Source organism: Chinchilla lanigera, unplaced genomic scaffold (genome assembly GCF_000276665.1).
Source record: "Chinchilla lanigera isolate Chin_1 unplaced genomic scaffold, ChiLan1.0 scaffold00162, whole genome shotgun sequence".
Lineage (NCBI taxonomy): Eukaryota > Metazoa > Chordata > Mammalia > Rodentia > Chinchillidae > Chinchilla > Chinchilla lanigera.
This window is the reverse complement of record NW_004955563.1, coordinates 1,551,551-1,568,582: the sequence shown is the minus strand read 5'-3', so window position 1 is coordinate 1,568,582 and position 17,032 is coordinate 1,551,551. Positions and strand designations below refer to the sequence as shown.

Genomic DNA, 17,032 nt, shown 5'->3' with positions numbered 1-17,032 from the left:
ACACTGATGCCCTGAGGAAAAAAGATTTAAGAAAAAAGAAAAGACTCTCATTTGAGTGAAGGTGCAAGTCAGAAAAGGGTCACTGTTTTTCATATCAAGAAGTTAGTGGTGACCCCACTGTACCCCTACTCAGAGGTTGGTGTAATTCTAAGGAAGTAAAGACAAAGAAGTTGAGAGAACTACCTTTTCAGGGGATCGGAATCAACATAAGAATTCTATTATTGTCACTACTTCTTGTGGTGGTTTATGTCTAGATGGCCCCCTAAAGCCTCTTGCCCTCATAGACAGGGCTTTTGAAAGGTTATCGGATCACAGAGGTGGAATAGATGACCTGCTCTTAGGAGGTGGGGTCTTAGGAAGAGGGGGTGTGTGGGAGTGATCTGGAATGATCTGGAAGGGTCCGTCTCCCTCCTTGGCTCCTACCTTCACCCTTTGCTTCCTGGCTGCCATGAGGTGAGCAGCTTCCCTCCGCCAGACCTTTCCTGCCTGCCTCCCTGCCTTAGCGCTGGCTGACCATGGGCTAAAAATGTGAGTCAAAATGAACCTCTCCTTCTTCAAATTGAAGGTGTTGGGTCTTGTGTCCCAGTGATGAGGAAAGTGATTAAGACACCACTTTTAGTATCATATTTAGGATGCTGTCAAAAAGTGTAAGACATGAAAAAGGTATAAAAGGCATAAAGTCTTAGTTTATCCCCCTGCCTTTATGGTAATGGGAATTGAACCCAAGGCCTTCACACCAAGCTACATCCCTAGCCATTTTTTACTTTTTATTTTGACATAGAGTTTCACCAAGTATCTAAGTTGCCCAGGCTGAGTCTGAATTCCTGCCTCAGGCCCCCTGAGTGGTGGAATTAGTTCATTTTCTATTTCTAGCAGCAAAATATCACAGACTTGGTAAGTTATAAAGGACAGACGTTTATTCTGGTTCATGGTTCTGGTGCAAGGCCAAGGAGTTACATCTGGCAGTGGTCTTCCTGCTGACGGAGTCCAGAAGTGGTGCGTCTGTGTTAAGATGGGAGCCTGAGAGACTTAACAAGACCCTGTCTCAAAAGATCAAAAATTCTGGGAATGTAGCTCAGTGTGAAACCTTGGGTTCAATCCCCAGTAACACACACACACACACACACACGCACATGCATGTGTGCACACATACACATTTCTGTTAAACAAAGATATCATAGATAGAATGACCAGACAGCTAACAGGATGCAGAGAGTTAATTATATCTAAAACAAAATCAATTCCGGCACATGCAGAAATTACTTCTGCAAATTAAAAAAAATACATAAAGATCAGCAGAAAAATGGGCCAAGAGTATGAAGATACAATCTATTAAAGAAGAAGCATGAGTAACATGTGTTTGAGGAGGTTTAAACTCATTAATAATTGTAGAAAAAATAGCATGACATCACCTTATACCAGTGAAAATGGCAAACATTTAAAAGGTGGGTAGGTTTAAGGACTGGTGAGGATGTGGGGAGATGGGAATGCTTATCGGCTGCCCATGGAAGCATAAAATTGGTAGCTTTGGAAAGCAATCTGTAAATACATAGTGAAAGACCATACATATGGTCTCTGTTATTGTGAAAACAGATACATTTTCAAGATGAGTTGCTCCAGAGGTACATTTATTTAAAAGGATGTTCTTTTCAGTGTTGTTTATGGGGGCAGAGTTGAGGGTCATCCACACACCTCAAAACAGGCAACAAATAAGTGAGACTTTCTTCTTTCCCTTTATATTTCATTCAAGGTACAAGCCTAATTGTTGGTGCCATCCATATTTTGGTTGTTTGCCCCTCCTACACATCAGTCATCCACAAACACACTCAGAAGTTTACTAATTTGCTAGGTGGTTCTTATTCAAGTCAAGTTAATGTATTGCAATGAATGATCACTTCCTCAGTGACCCAGCACCTAACAGCATGTTAGGCTACTGAACTCATTAGTGGATGAATCTACTGACGAGAATAGCACCTCCATGATCCAGTTACCTTGTAAAAAGATGATACTTTTGGAACCATTTTAAATATAAACCATAACATTCTGTCCCTGCTCCCCCAAAGACTCATGTCCATGTCATTATGCAAAATGCATTTAGTTCATCTTTAAGAGTCACCAAAGTCTTAACAGATCTGGTATTGCTGAAAAGTCCAAGTCCAAAGTCTCCTCTGAGACTCAAGGTAAACTCTTATCTGCAAGACACTGTAAAAATAAAAAAGGAAGTTAAACACTCCGAGCAGAGCTAAGCACTCCAAACATATAATGGCACAGGGTAAACATTACCATTCGAAAAGGAAGAACTAGAGGGATAAAAAGGAACCAGACCAAAGCAAGACCAAAACCCAGCAGGTCGAACATTAAGTGTTATAGCTCTGTGTCCAGTACTTGGGACATGTGGTGAGAAGAGAACTCCAAAGGACTGCCCTCAAAGGACTGCAGCATTGGCAGGTGCAGCCTACATGACCTTCCTCTTGGGGTGGCTCTGCTCACTGCTGGTAATTTTCCTCAGCAGACATTCCATATTTTGGCATGTTCAATTTCCTGGGGTTCCCACTGAACTTTCGGCATTACCCTCACAGCCTCACACACTGCATTCTCAGGGGCACACTGCCTACCTTCTCAGGCCTTTCTGTGAAGTCTGGGTGGAAGACTCCATGACCCCATAACTTGCATTCTGCAGCCTGTAAAACCAGCACTGATGGTGCCACGGTCTGCTGCCAGTTTGAGCAATAGCCTCGGATCATATCTGCAGAGATTGATGAGCACCTGGATGGCTGAGAACCGTGAAAAGAATTTCAGGGAACCAATTCCTTAGGCAGGACCTCTGGAGCAGGAAACCTAGGGGCTCTTTCTCCAAGGAAAGTTTTACAGTTTTGTACCACTGAGTCTATGAAGCTGGCGTCTTACTAATTCCTGTGCCTTCACGTGAGCCATCTTTTTTTCTGTCCTGGTCCAAAGCACTTGTCTTCTTTTTGAGTGCTAATCATTTTAGCAACGATGCTATCCTTTGCCCCAAGTTTGCAGGCACTTCCTTTCTAGTGAAACTTTGAACTTCTCACGTGGGAATTTTGTTTCTGATTTTCACGGTAGCTCTGGCTAGAAGCAGCTAGCAGTACTCATGTCTTAACCTGAGTGTAGGGCTGCTTTGAAATGTCCTCCACCAGATTAATTAGTTTGCTGCCTTAATCTAAGTCTCCCACAAAGTCTGAGGACACAGGCAAAATGTATACAAATTTTCTGCCAAAGAGTAACACACATGGCCCTGAGTTCAACTGCCAATGAAGTCCTTGCTCCCAGGTCCTTCCTGAGCCTGGCCTTGCCATACATGTTTCTCTCAGCACTATGGCTTTCCGATCCCGACCAGAATCTCTCATCAATATCTGAATATAGCAGTCAAGAACTTCTCTAGGCTGTGCCTCCAAATCTTTCCAAGTTCCTTCTGCCAACAAGTTCCAGGTACTTCTAAACCACACGGCCAGTTATAGTCAGAGCATGAACCCTACTTCTGGTACCAAAATCTACTTCACTCTTTTTTTCTTGTCCTGAAACACAATACCCAACACCTGCAATTTAAAGGAGAAGAGGTCTACTTTGGGTCGTAATTTTAGTCTATGATTGGCTGGCTTCAAGGAAGAAATAGGGTGGCAGAGGAAAGATATTCAACCTATGGTGATCAGAACGCAGAGAGGAAAGAGATGGACAAAGGACAAGATTATACTCTTCCAGGTCGTGTCCTCAGTGACCCGCCTCCAACCTCCTAACATTACATCCATCTACTGAACTCATTAGTAGACGAATTTGCTGATGAGTGTAGTGCCTCTGTGATCCCACTACAGTCCACACTTTTGGGGCCATTTTAGGTCTAAGCAATAATATACAAGTAGCAACATGTCTAGATCCCAGTAAGCTAGGGTTGGAAGAAAGAGAAATGCTTTAGCTTCAATTAAACAGTCACAAAAATTATGTACAGACTAAAGCACATATTTCAAACACATAAGAGTGGATGTCTTGGGTACAGACTTAAACATTAATGGTCAGAAATGCATAGAGGATAATGAAGAATGGAGAAAAGTCATTTTCTATGGAACTGAGAGGCCCTGCCTTCTCTTCCTAGAAATTTTCTTGTTGCAGGATGCCAGACTCCTCTTGCTTTCATCAGAAAAGAAGCGCGGATCAACAGGTGCTGACAGCTGACTTATCAGCAGAACATGACTGTGGGGAAGATCATTCTGGCAGGGCACACCCCACATGGTGCTTAGGAAGTGGAAATAAAAAAAATACAGATTGCACAATTTCTGTCCAAGGCAGCCATTTGAATACATTCTTGGGAAAGGATCTGGAGGGATTGATTCATCTGCCATTGTGGAGAACAAATTAATCCTCCTGGGGGGAATGCAGAGGTTTTCTGAAGGGGAAGCCCTGGAGCGTTGTCTTCACTGGCGTGTACACCGCTGACAGAACAGGAAAAGCTACAACAGGTACCAGCCAGGCAGAGGCAAGGCCACGGGAAAGCGGGTCTGTTTGGTTTGTAGCTGGAGCTGAAACTGCCTCGAGGAGCCAGAGTGGAGCTGTTAATCTTACCGAGAAAACCAGAGTGCTGCCCATGCCCCCTCCTGCGCCCTACTGCAGGGGAATTGAAAGAGGAAGGGAGGTCCCAATGAAGAAGCTGCCCACAGACCACAAACCTCGAGCCCTGGCCCCAAACTGGGACGGGAAACTTATTTCTGGTGGTCACGAAGAGGGAAACATGTAAACAGGGAATTTTAAGGCAACGTGATGAATCTAGAAAGCTTAGGGGACTATAAGGCCCATTGGAGGCACCTGCTGGATCAGGGAGGGCCTCCGGAAGGATGCCTGGACCAGCAGTGAGAGCTGCTCTGGAGAAGATGTGTGGGTGAATGAGTATTCCCAGCATGGTATTAGCACATACGGATGGGGAGGGTGAAAGGACAAGGCTAAGTTGGCTGTAACAGTAGTCTGAGGTTGGAGGCGAGCTAGCGCTGGACACGCAAAGACCTGAGGAGCGAGGAGAAAGGGTTGGGATTAAGGTGAGAAGCAGGTAAAAGTCACAGGACTCAGGCTCAAGGCCAGGACCACACTATAGTTTCCACTGTTTCTAGAGATGGGAGGCTCACGGTGATCAGGAAATTCTGCCCAGCACAGAGGGTCCATTATAGTTTGGTTGCAGTTAATTTTGGCTTAGCTTTTTAAATAAAAAGCATGCAAGGAGATATGTAGGAAACAAGCCTGCCTGACTTTTACTCAGCTTTATTAAGTTTTGATATCACATATTTCAGATCATCTAAAAGTAAGTAAATCATAACAAATAGAGTGGAAGTCTTATAATAATCCCGACCTCTTCTGTCTTCTTCCACTCCAAATGTGGTGATTATCCTATTAAAATACTTTAATTCTGTGTATCCCAGTAGACAATATATTGAGCTGTTTTGTACACATGCGGACCTTGTAAACACGTTAGCACATGGTCTACATCCTTCCGGGTCTTGTTTTTGTCTCCTCCACATTGCAATGATAAGAGATATGTGTTCAGTGCTCATTTTCACTACAAAAAGATAAACACAAGAAAATAAGTGCTTAGCAAACAAACAACAGGAGAAAGCTTCCTTAGTTTGATAAGGGGTCAAGTTACAGGCATCTACAAAAATGTTTTACTTAATGGTGAAATATGAGCACTGTTTTTCTTTTTTTTTGGTAAAATTACAAGCAAAATAAAGATGTCCACTACGTAGGGGGTTGGTTTGTATGTCCCCCAAAAGATATCCTGAAGTTCTGACCGTGACCAAAGGTGCATGTGAACGGGGCCTTCTCTGGAAATAGGGTCTGTGAAGATGTAATGGAGCTATGGTGCAGTCCTTAGGATTGGCTCTAATCCAGTATGTCTATGGTCTGATGAGAAGAGGAGGAAGACGCAGAGGTAAGATGGGGAGGTGGGGCATAGGGGAAAAAGGCTGTGGGATAACACAGATGGAGACCAGAGTCATGCATCTATAAGCCAAGGACGTCCAAGGACTGTTGCCCACCAGCAGCAGCTAGGGAGCGGTAGGAAAGGATTGCCCCGGACTTGTTTCAGAGGCAACATCGTTCTGCTGCCGGCTCAATCTAAAACTGCTGGGCTGTAGGGCCAGGAGAAACTAAGTTTCTGCTTTTTCTAAGGTCCCCAATTTGTGGCCTTATCCAACTGACATAGATTTGATTAGGGTGATTTCCACGGACCTACATAAGACCCTTAAATTAAAATTTTTTCTTTATTTCATTGATGCATTTTAGGTGTACAGAATCATGAGTTTTGTTTTGGGATATTTTTACATGCGTATAATATATCTTGATTATTGTTATGGTTTATGTCTGTGTGTCCCCCCCAAAGCCTCCTGCGGCCCTGGGGCAGGCTATTAGAGTTTGAATATGGGTGTGAGAGCTGCACCCGCCCTGGAGTGGATAGTTTGCATATGTAAGGAGAGGAGGAAGCTGCTTGGGGAGATTCCTCCCCCATTCCGCCCTGGTGGGTGCTTGCGGCTGCCGCCCTGAGATGCAGCCCTCTGCCACGTGCCACTCTGTCTTATAATCATGCCTAGTACGGATTGAAACCTCCACAAACTGTAAGCGAAATAAACCTTTCCTTTTTTAATTTTGGTCGTCAGATATTTTGTCCCAGCAGTGAGAAAAAAGTAACCAAGACACTTATATTCACCCCAATTGTCCCTTTTCTCTTCCCCTCCCTCTTCCCTGATCCCCCTAGTCGTATCTAATAGTCTCCCATCTATTTTCCTGCCCCATCTAGCACGCACGTGTATACACACACACACACACAGAATTCTCATTGTCATTAAACTATCACCAACCATCCATCTCTAGAACTTCCTGACCTTTCCAAACGAAATTCTGTGAAACACTAACTCCTTACCTCCTCCCAGCCCCTGGTACCCGCCATCTACTTCCTGTCTCTATAGATCTCTCTAGGTAGCCTCTATGAATGGAATCCTCACAGTGTTTTTAAATCCATTACAAACTTTTGATTTTTGAGATACAGTAAGTCCCTGACTTATGAACAAGTTGTGTTCTGGGAGAACGTGCCTAAATTGGATTTGTTTGTAAGTCCAACAAAGTGAGTCTTTTACACAAATATACAAAGAGGAGCATAAAAAAAAGCATACACACAAATACTGTAAATAAACTATTTTTACTTTTACAGTTACTGTATAAGAGCAAGAGATGCCTACTATCTTTTCACCTTAGTCCAATCTCTCAATTATTTTCAAGTTTTTCTAATAGAGGAAAATGTATAATTGTTTCCAAAAGACAATAACGAATTTCTAACCAAACCATATGAGGGATAACTATTAAATCACGTTCCTAATTCAAATAAACAACAGAATGACTTTTTTAAAAAAAAAAAAACATGCAATGTGTCACACAGGAGCTGTGTAATAGCTTTTTTAAAAATTTATTTTGAAAAATAAAAGAAGGAAAACATATTAACAAACAGACATCCATTTACAAAATAGCATAAGAACAATAAAGGCAACACAGAGTTACAGACAAAGTGGTAGGAAATTAACAATGGTTGTTGTATTACGTATTGATATCTTCCAAGTGGTTTCTCAGGGAAACGAATAGAGACATGCAGAATTGATCCAAGAAGTAATCATTAACTGTTCCTTTTAGTAAAACAATAGAAGACAGTAGCGCAACTGTTAGCTATCCTGTATATACATACTTACATAAATCACCATGAGAGTGAAAAGGAAAGCCACAAATTGGGAAAAAATTTTAGCTGACTGTCCCTCGGACAAAGGTCTTCTATCCGGAACATGTAATAGCTTTTTATGAATAGCCATACTAGTAGCTTAATGATTAGAATTAAGCTGTGATTTAAGCATTTGCATCTTAACATCAACAGAGAGTAGAGCGCTCCACTCCGTGCGTGCTTTATCCGAGTGAACATCGTGCATGGCCATCATACCTGCGTCCAAATGAAGAACTTAACAGCAGGATCATACTCTGGACTCAGCTAAAGAGCTTGTCGGATTTCAGTGGTTTCGCACAGGTGTCCTTTCTCTGTTACACATCTCATCCAGTGTCACACCGTACCTTCAGTCAGTATGAGTTTGCTAGGGGTGCCGCTAACAAAGTGCTGCTGACCACGTAGTGTGTGAGGCACAGAAGTTTAACTTCTCACGGTTCTGGAGGCCAGAACCCGAGGTCGTGTTGGCAGGTGCTATACTCTGGATCTGACACACCCCGCAAAGGCCTATGTGGTATAAGCTGGTTCTCCAGCTCCGTGCCTCTGGGAAGTCGTGGAGACTTTAAGAAGTACTGTAAGAAGTACTAGTGAGCAGTCATTCTGGTCTGCAGGGAATGAGGGTTCTGCCACCCCTTCCTCTTTGCCTTTTCCACATCCCAGCTATGAAGGGAGCAGTTTTGCCGTACACTGCTGCCAAGACATGCTGTCTTTGCCAATGAGCTATGAGCCAAAACAATCCCTTTGTCTTTGTAAGCTGATTTATCTCAGATATCTGTTCCAGTGACGGACCACTACTGACAGCAGGGGTTCTCGCGTGGGTGTCTCTCCTTCGCTTGCCAGTGGCTGTCTTCTCTCTGCCTCTTTACATGGCCATCCTTCTGTGTGTATCTGGGTAGTACGTCCCCTTTTTATAAGGACGCCAGTCATTGGATGAGGACCTATTGTATTACCCTCATTTTAACTTAGTCATCACTACAAAGACCTTATTTCCAAGTATGGTCCCATGTGGAAGTACTAGGGCTTAGAACTTCAATATATGAATTTGGAGAGCTGCAGAGTTCAGCCCCACAATGGTCGTCATGACACTTGGTCTCCTCCAAACTCTGGCAGGTTCGTTGCCTCTGTGGTTGAGACGTGTTTGAGTGTGTTCACGTGCCGTGAGGTTGACCCCCAGTTTGGTACGTTGAGAACTACTGGAAGCTTTAAGTGGCTGGGTCTTTGTGGAAGGTAATTAGGTCACGGAGGGCATCATCTTTGGGAAGGGGTTAATGCTCAGTTCTTGGAAGGAGTTTCCTCAGAGGGGGTTATAAAAGCAGAACGTCTGGCCCCTCGCTGCTCTCCAGCTCCCTATCTTTCCCTTTCACAAGTGCTCCCGCCATGACACTGTCCGCCATGTTGGGATGTGGCCAAGAATGTCTTCACCACAGGCTGCTTGACTTCTAAAAACTCTGAGCTGAGTAAATCTCTTCTCTTTATAAAGAACCCAGCCTCAGGCATTTTGTTACAGCATCAGGGAACAGAATACTATAGCTGTCTTCCATGGAATTAGTAGTTTTGAAGAATATCAATTAAGCATTGTGTTGGATGGAATTTGACTTGGATATTCATGTTTTCTCAGGATTTAATGAAAGTTATGGGTTAGGGAGGAAGTGTATCACCAAAGGTGATACGTCCTTTTACTTACATCATATTTGTGGGGCAGGTGAGGAAGATGCATGATAGCCATATGATCATGACTTATTATTGGCACCTTGTTTAAAAGTGTTATCTGTCAGGTTTCCTACAATTTCCCCCTTCCTATAATCTCTTCTATATACTCTCAGTGGGTTTGTATTGCTGCCAAAGGGCTGACTTTTTGGAGGATAAAAAAAAAAAGGTCTCAGAGATCCCAGTGCCTTGAGCACCTCCAAAGCTCAGCCATTCCTAACAAAATCTTATTTCTTAATATTTTATTTGGGGGTGACAACTAGGGAAATGTATTTAAAGTTTACTGGGCACTTCTCTATTATTTTGAAGTGAATCACTATGTCTAACCACACGCAAGGGGGAGGAGCATTAAGCTCTCCTTCAAAGAAGGAGTATTTTTTAAAATGTATGAACGTAAGTTATAACCACCGTGGTAACCAATAAACTGGGGGGAAATGGAGATCCACTGAGGTTATACAAATACCAACCATGACTACAGATTTTAACTTTTAATTTACTTTTGATTAAGTCAACCTGTACATTAAACCAAACTACATCGTCTCCAGTGAAAACTAAAACTCCTCATTTTCTGATCTCAAAAGTTCTTTTCCTTAGGTTTTACTATATCCCAAATAATCCTCTTGCCAAGTTGGTTCTGAAATCAAATCTCTTTAATCTTAGCACTCAGGAGGCTGAGGCAGGAGGATAACCACAAATTGGAAGCCAGTCTGGGCTATCCAGTAGCCAGTTCAGGGCCAGCTTGTATTACATAATGAGATCCTGTCTCAAGAAAACAAAAAAAAAAAAATCCATAGTTATGTACAAATCATTTAAAAGAGAAATTTCACAAAAATAGAGAACATTTTGGTAGAGAAGACTCATGCCTAGTAGATATCAAAACATACTGTAAATTGTTTAGGGTTTCCTCCAAAGCAGAGCCTGAGGCGAGTGTTTGGATACTGCTAGTTTATCTGGGAGGAGATTCCCAAGTAAAGGAGGGGGAAAGAGAAGAGGACAGGTCAGGTAAGCAAGGAAGGGAGCCAGTGCAGGAGGCACTGATGAGCTTATGGTTGATGAGGGGAACTCAGATTTGGATCCATTGAGAGCCTTTGACAGGAGGCCTGGAATGTGTCTCTGAGTTATCTTGGCTGTTAAAGGTGGATTTAAACGAGATGAAATTTAGTGTGAAAGTTGCTTAGAGAGGAGCATTCTTGGTGTCACAGTCGGAGGAAGTGGGGAGGTCTGAGAAACTATTATTATTATTATTTATTATTATTATTATTTTAAAGAGAAAAACAATAAAAATGATACAGAATTTCAAAACAAGATGGTAGGAAGTTAACAAGGGTCACTTTTTTTCTTCTTTTTCTTTGGTTTTTTTCTAGTACCAGGATTCGAACTGACAACCTTGCGCTTGCCAGGCAGGCGCTGTGCCACTGAGCTAAATCCCCAGCCCCAACAATGGTTATTATATTGCATGTTGTCATCTTCAAAGTAGTTACAAGCTGCCCAGACCTTAATATGGCAAGACATTCTCATTGTTCAAGCGACTTTATAGAGTTTAAAACCCAGTGACCACTTCCTGATATCGATTAGTGGGGCTGAAGTTCAAACCCTCTGGTCACCTGTTTGGTCTTTTCGATGACCAGCCCCAGGTCGAGGCTTCCTCCCTATCCCAAGCCACCTCATCAACATAAGTGCATGTATGGTCACAGGAGCTCACTACGAATAACAAAGATACTATCATCTCAGGAATCCAGACAAAGACCAAATGTGTGCTTTTATTTTTCCAAGGGAGGGAGCTGGAACAGGCAGAGGAATAGGTCCAGGAGGAGGTCCGACGGCAGCCTGGGGAGCCCTGGAGCCCGAGTGGTCCTTCAGAGCTGTCCCATGTTGGCCCTGTAGGACCAGGTCCTCGTTGTCCCTTACACAACAGAGCTGTGCCAGGAAACAGCCCAGCCTCGGAGGAGCGCTCCCTGCTGCAGTCAGGGGGCAGGGGCTGAGGCGTGACAACTGCCAGCAGGAAGAGCTTCCGGTCTGGCCAACAGTTCCTTCTTGCTGGGAGACACGGAAGAACCATCTCAGGGTTCACCAGGGTCCTAACCAAGGAAGCTCGGAATGAAGGTATTTACATGTCAACTCTAGCCAGTCACCCATTTGAGGGGATTCATTCCCTCATGTTCTTGGTGTATAGGAGAGTTACAGCAACCAGAGAAAGTCCCCAGGTAGGGGTGCAGGACAAGTGGATAGACATTGAATACATGGAAAGGAAATACACGAGGATGGGATGAAGCTGCAGGAGACATGGTAGGAGCTACACACGGCAATGCGAAAACAACCTCTGGTATCAGCAAGAGGGAGGAACACATTAAGGGCACACACTTGTCTCTGGGTGTATTCCACACCTTGTAGCTATATTAGATTGCAAAGATGGGCCAGAACGACAGACACTCAGTCAGGGCGTATCTGGGAGGAAGGTGGAAGGACAGCAGGGGCCAAGCCCTCCAGATGGTGAGAAGTGTAGAAGAGACCCAGCTCTACGGTAAGTACTCAGTGCCAAAAGACTAAGAGAAGGAGCTGGCGTAAATGTGGGTAATGTTCTGGATGTGGTAGGGAAGTTGGAGCCGCCGGCGCCGTGAGGGGGACTGGCCATCAGTTAGAGCAGGACGCTGCAGATTGCTTACAGATGAAGTACTTGTTGATATCGCATCTGGCGTCATTCCAGCCATCACCATCAAATTCTGCACAGTCTTCCTCCCCCAAGTTATTGGGCTCCTTTGGGTTCCAGTATTTCATGAAGCTGAAAAGTTCATCCGGCACATGAGCCTCTGTCCCACCCTCTCCTCTGTGAACCGCATGTCTAGCTCAAGGGCACTTTGTGTTTACATCTACCCTGCATGCATGTGGCCGAGTATCTTATTCTGGACACCCAGTGGCACGCTTGGGTCACTTGGCCTTGTTGGGACTCTGATCCTTTTTGTCCACCATGGTTAGGAAGAGCCACTCAGCTGAAGGTGTGATTTTGAGATACAAAATGACAATGAAGATGCAACACTCCCAAGCGCCTCCCTTCCTGGTCATTGGTACACTGGGCCCCTATACACATCCTTAGAACCAGACAATTAGGGGCGCCCCTATACCCCAGAACCCTCTGACATTAAAACGTAGCCAATCCTAAGGCTGCTCCCTCTCCTTGACACTGAAATACAGTTTCTTACCCCACCTCCTGTTCCCTCAACTTCTGGATTGCCCTTGGTCCTTCCCCGTGGGGTCCACCATGGTGTGATATATACTCCCTCCCTTCAGCTCTGTGAGTAGAATGAGCTGCCTTTTAAAATGAAATGATCGCCTGAGCTTTTGGCCTTTCCACACCTCAGATTTTATGTTAATGAGCTATAGTTCAATTGCCCACCCAGGCTGGGAGTTTCTCCTGCAGCTCTGATGGTGAAATTTTGAGACCTGCCGCAGCCTGGATGTGGGTATGAAGACCACCTTCCCCAGCTCAGTAGGTATCACAGGCCCTTATGCTGAGGGGCCACGGAGTGTGTATTTTCTGGGCAAGAACGCCAAGTATAGCTCAAGCCAGAGTTTCAGAACCCCACCCCTCTCTGTCGGGTGTTCCCTTCTCCTCGGATCTACCTGAGAGACAGAGGTGAGCCATCCACCCAGTGCCACGTGGATTCCTTGTTCAGGTCTGAGAGTCCCATCCAGGTGTGGCCTTTACTCTTAGAAGCCAGCTGCAGGAAACTCTGGAGGTGGAAAGAAGGAGTCAGGAGGAGCTGTTTCCCCTCCCTCATTTTCCAGCTAGAGTCTCCTCCAGCTCCTGGCAGGGAGTCCTGCTTGCAGCTTGACCTTCAACCACCTGCTGGACCAAGGCCCAAGGCCCCCATGTGAACTCAAGAGGCCTGAGCCTCCCCCTCATCTGTATGCTCTGGACAGATGTGTTCTGAGTTGTACACAGAGAAGGTGTGTGTTTGGCTTCTCCCTACATGCATCTGTTAACACTGCATGTTTGTCTGTCTGACGAGTTCTGAGCAGGCCCACACGAACATACCCCTGACTGGGCTTAACGTGCTGGAGGCGCAGCGTACCAGCTCACGACTGCTGATCGTGTACATCGCCTCTTTTCAGCTTTCCACTCAGTGACATCCGCTCGTACCTTGAAATCAGCCACAGTAAGCGGCCCCTCCTCCAGAAAACCCTGATCTGACCAACCATCCCCCCCCAGCCTGGCCAGGGCTCAGAACAGATACAAGCTGCAGAAAAAGGGAGGGCCACCCACGAGCACCTGCTCCTCGGCGCTCTCCACGATGACCAGTTGGGCCCCTGCCTCCTTGCAGGCGGTCACTGAGTCACTCCAGTTCCGCTGGGATTTGGAGAAGAAGTAGCACTTCTCTTGGAAGAACGTCCAGTCCCAGGAGCAGGGGCGGCACAGGTTGTCTGTTGGAAGACGCGGTCAGGATGGACTCACGTTTGGATGTCTTCATGTCCTGGGGCCCTCCCTGACTCAGCACTCCAGGCCAGCCACTTCTCTGACCACTTCCTGAGCCCCTTCCCTACCCTAGGAAACCCCAGGAATCCTGGCCCCACCTCCTCCAGGCTGGGGGAAGTAGTGATTTTGGATCTCAGGAGAAAGGCTGGAAAACTGGCTTAGCTGCATTATCTCTGTGAAAAGCTAGCACCATCCTGTCTGTTGTCTTGTGTCCCCAATTCACAGATGAGCAAACTGAGGCTCAGAGAGGACAGGGGATGCTAGCAAAGTGACATGACACCCAGACCCTCTCAGTTTCCTGTCACTCATTCATTCAGTCCCAGGGGCAGGGCCGGCACAGATGGTCTCCTGGGAGAGGCGGTCATGTTGGACCCATGTTTACATGCTCATGTTCCTGTGATTATCAAGCCTTTGATTCCCAGAGAGTCAGGCCCTCCCTTGATGCGGCACCACGGGGGAGCGCTTCCCTCCCCACTTCCTGAGCCCCTTTCCTGTCCCAGGAGAACCCAGGAGCCCCAGCCCTTTTCCTCTAGACAAAGAGAACAGGATCTGGAAATGAGACCAGAGTCCAGGGGACTGAGGAGCTTAATCGCTGTCTACTGCGTGCCTGGCACCCTGTGAAGACCTTGGATGATTCCCTGTGCTCCCAACTTACAGATGAAGAAACCGAGGCGCAGAGAGAGCCAGTGAATCATGCAAAGCGACACCACACTGAGGTGGACTCAGGCCTTTGGAGACCTGGTTTCTAGTCACTCACCCACTCCAGCCTTCAGCTGGCTGAGTTCCTGGTAGATCTTCTCCTGCTTTGACTGTTCCAGCTCCAGTTCCTGGAAGCTAGGGCTTCTGGAGACTGTGCCATGAAAACATGCAATCACTCAGCACGGCCTACTGTTTTTATTAAGCACGTATTGGCCTTCATAAGAGCCATGGCAGTAGGCTTCCAGAGACATTGTATCTGAGTGCTAATGTCTGGGTTAATCCCATTCAGAGAATGACCACCAGAGACGGCCAAGAGGCAAGGGGGAGTAGATCCAGGAGCCCAGTCACTTCTTCTCACTCTCCTCCCCTGCGCCAGCTATGGGAGGGGTCCTGAGACGCCCATAGAGGCCTCTGAAGGACCCCATGGCAGCTTCAGCCCTACCTCTGTCCCAACCCTCAGTCCTCCCCTGACCTTGGACAAGGATGGCCACCAGGAGTCCAGCAAATAACGTGAAGGCGAGCAGCTGTAGGGCCAGGGGGAGGGAGTAATCTCCCAGACACCCTGTGGAGAAGAATAGGGGTTCCAGTATGCCGGCATCCCTGCCTCAGTCTGGCCCAGGGGTGGTCTGGCCAGCAGACTCTTCCTTCCCAGGATAGAGGATCCAGTTCGCACCCCGCCCCGCTCTGGGACCCGGGAGAGCAGAATCCCAGCGTGTTCCTTCTCAGGACCCGAGTGTCCGGGAGGAGCTGTCCACGCCTCCTCGGTCCCCAGCCCTGCTCTACCTGCAGAGAATTTGAATCCAGAAAGGCCAAAGCCTTTCATAAAACTTCCGGGGCCACCGGCTATCAGCTCTTCTTCATCTGAATGGGTAGAAAATCAGTTAGAGCCTGGTCTGAGCAGGCGGAGCCTGAGATCTTCCCCTCCAGACCTTCCCCGAGCTCCCAGAGTCCCAGCCCAGCCTCACCCGGGGGCCCCAGCCGCTGCCCCTTGGCTTCCTTGGCGTCTGTCATGTTCACCGCTGTCCTTCAGTGCTCAGGACTGGTGCGAATCACAACTTTTATGCCCCACACCCTGTTCCTCACTCCCTGAATCTACTGTCACACAGGAAGAGAAACAGGGAACTGGGTACTGGGCCCGGAAGAGGTGAGAGGGAGGGAACCATGAGCCTTGGACATGCTGCCGCAGTGGCCAGATGTTCCAGCAGGCTCTAGGAGGGGTCGGCGGTGGCCTGGGCTCCCTAGCAGAAAGAACCGTTGCATTTGTGGTATGGCCAAGCTGTGGGATGCCTCTAGTGAAAGCAACGAAGTGTAAGAGAAAACTGCTTTTCCATTCCTTCTCCGCCTGTGGCAAGGGAGGGCGTGCAAATGCTCCCAGTCTCCCTGGAAGCACCGTCTCCTCCAGCCCCAGGCTCTCCGCCTTGGTTTGCCAATATCCTTATTCTTGGTGCTTCCGCCGACTTACGGGAGTAAGGCTGAATTACGGTTGTTGATATTTATTTAATGTCTGATGTAGTTATGCATTTTGACTCTGTTATGTTTATATTCATTTCATCTTCCCAGCCTGTGATGGGTGATCTGACCTGTTTTACAGCTGAGTGAATTCAAAGCACAGGGAAGTCAGGTGACTGACTCAAGGTCACACATCTGGTGAATAGTAGAGCCGGAAATTGATCCTAGATAGCCTGCCTTCACAGTGTATGCTGTGAACCCGGGAGAACTGCATAGCCTCAAAGAGAAAACAAGGGCTGGGGACTTAGCTCAGTGGCACAGCTCCTGCCTGGCAAGCGCGAGGTCATGAGTTTGATTCCTGGTACTGGAAAAAAACCAAAAAAAACAAAAAAAAACCAAATCAAAGAGAAAACAAAAAAAGTAATTGCAGCTTTATTCATAATTGCCCAAATTGAAAAAGAAATCCAAGTGGTCACCAAAACATGAACAGGAAGAAAATGGCGGCACTTGGAGGTGGATGACTACACAGCAATGAAAAAGCAAACTAAGGAGACCTGCAAGGGAACAACTTAGTTAATCTTCTAGAAGAGTGGAGGCATTAAGACATATAGAATAATTCTCTAGATTTGCTCCAGGAATTTTTTTCTGAGAAAAGGGAGAACTAAGCTTGACTGGGATTCAGAATAGAGACTCGACAGTGGGAAGAAACGCCCACTACTGTAAGATTAGTAGAAACTGAGTGTGGTGTCCTCATAAGAGGAGCTGTTTGGCCAGGGGATCATGTGTGCAGGAGTTAAGTGTCGAGGGGAACTTGTCAGGCCATTCCAGGGCTTTCTGGTTTGCACAGATGTCAGGGCAGAGACAACATTGGGTCTTAATTTCAGCTCTCATATCACATGGGCACTTTGATGCATGACAACAACTTTAACCTTGCTGGCGACTGA

General features: G+C 46.3%; 1 protein-coding gene across 3 annotated transcripts; it reads right to left on the bottom strand.

Moving 5' to 3' along the window:
* Positions 1–11,196: 11,196 nt before the first annotated feature.
* Positions 11,197–15,733, bottom strand: LOC102024960 (CD209 antigen-like protein 2). 3 transcript variants are annotated; one of them, XM_013509183.1, is made up of 8 exons: positions 15,605–15,733; positions 15,423–15,500; positions 15,112–15,201; positions 14,698–14,790; positions 13,737–13,888; positions 13,088–13,197; positions 12,133–12,248; positions 11,197–11,547 (listed from the first exon to the last, which is right to left on the bottom strand). In XM_013509183.1, coding segments are annotated over exons 1-8 (687 nt in total). In that variant the 5' UTR covers positions 15,651–15,733; the 3' UTR covers positions 11,197–11,545. The 3 variants fall into 3 exon arrangements, with proteins under 3 accessions (XP_013364637.1, XP_005413217.1, XP_013364638.1); XM_005413160.2 differs by having other exon boundaries at positions 11,197–12,248; XM_013509184.1 differs by lacking the exon at positions 15,423–15,500 and having other exon boundaries at positions 11,197–12,248.
* Positions 15,734–17,032: the final 1,299 nt, after the last annotated feature.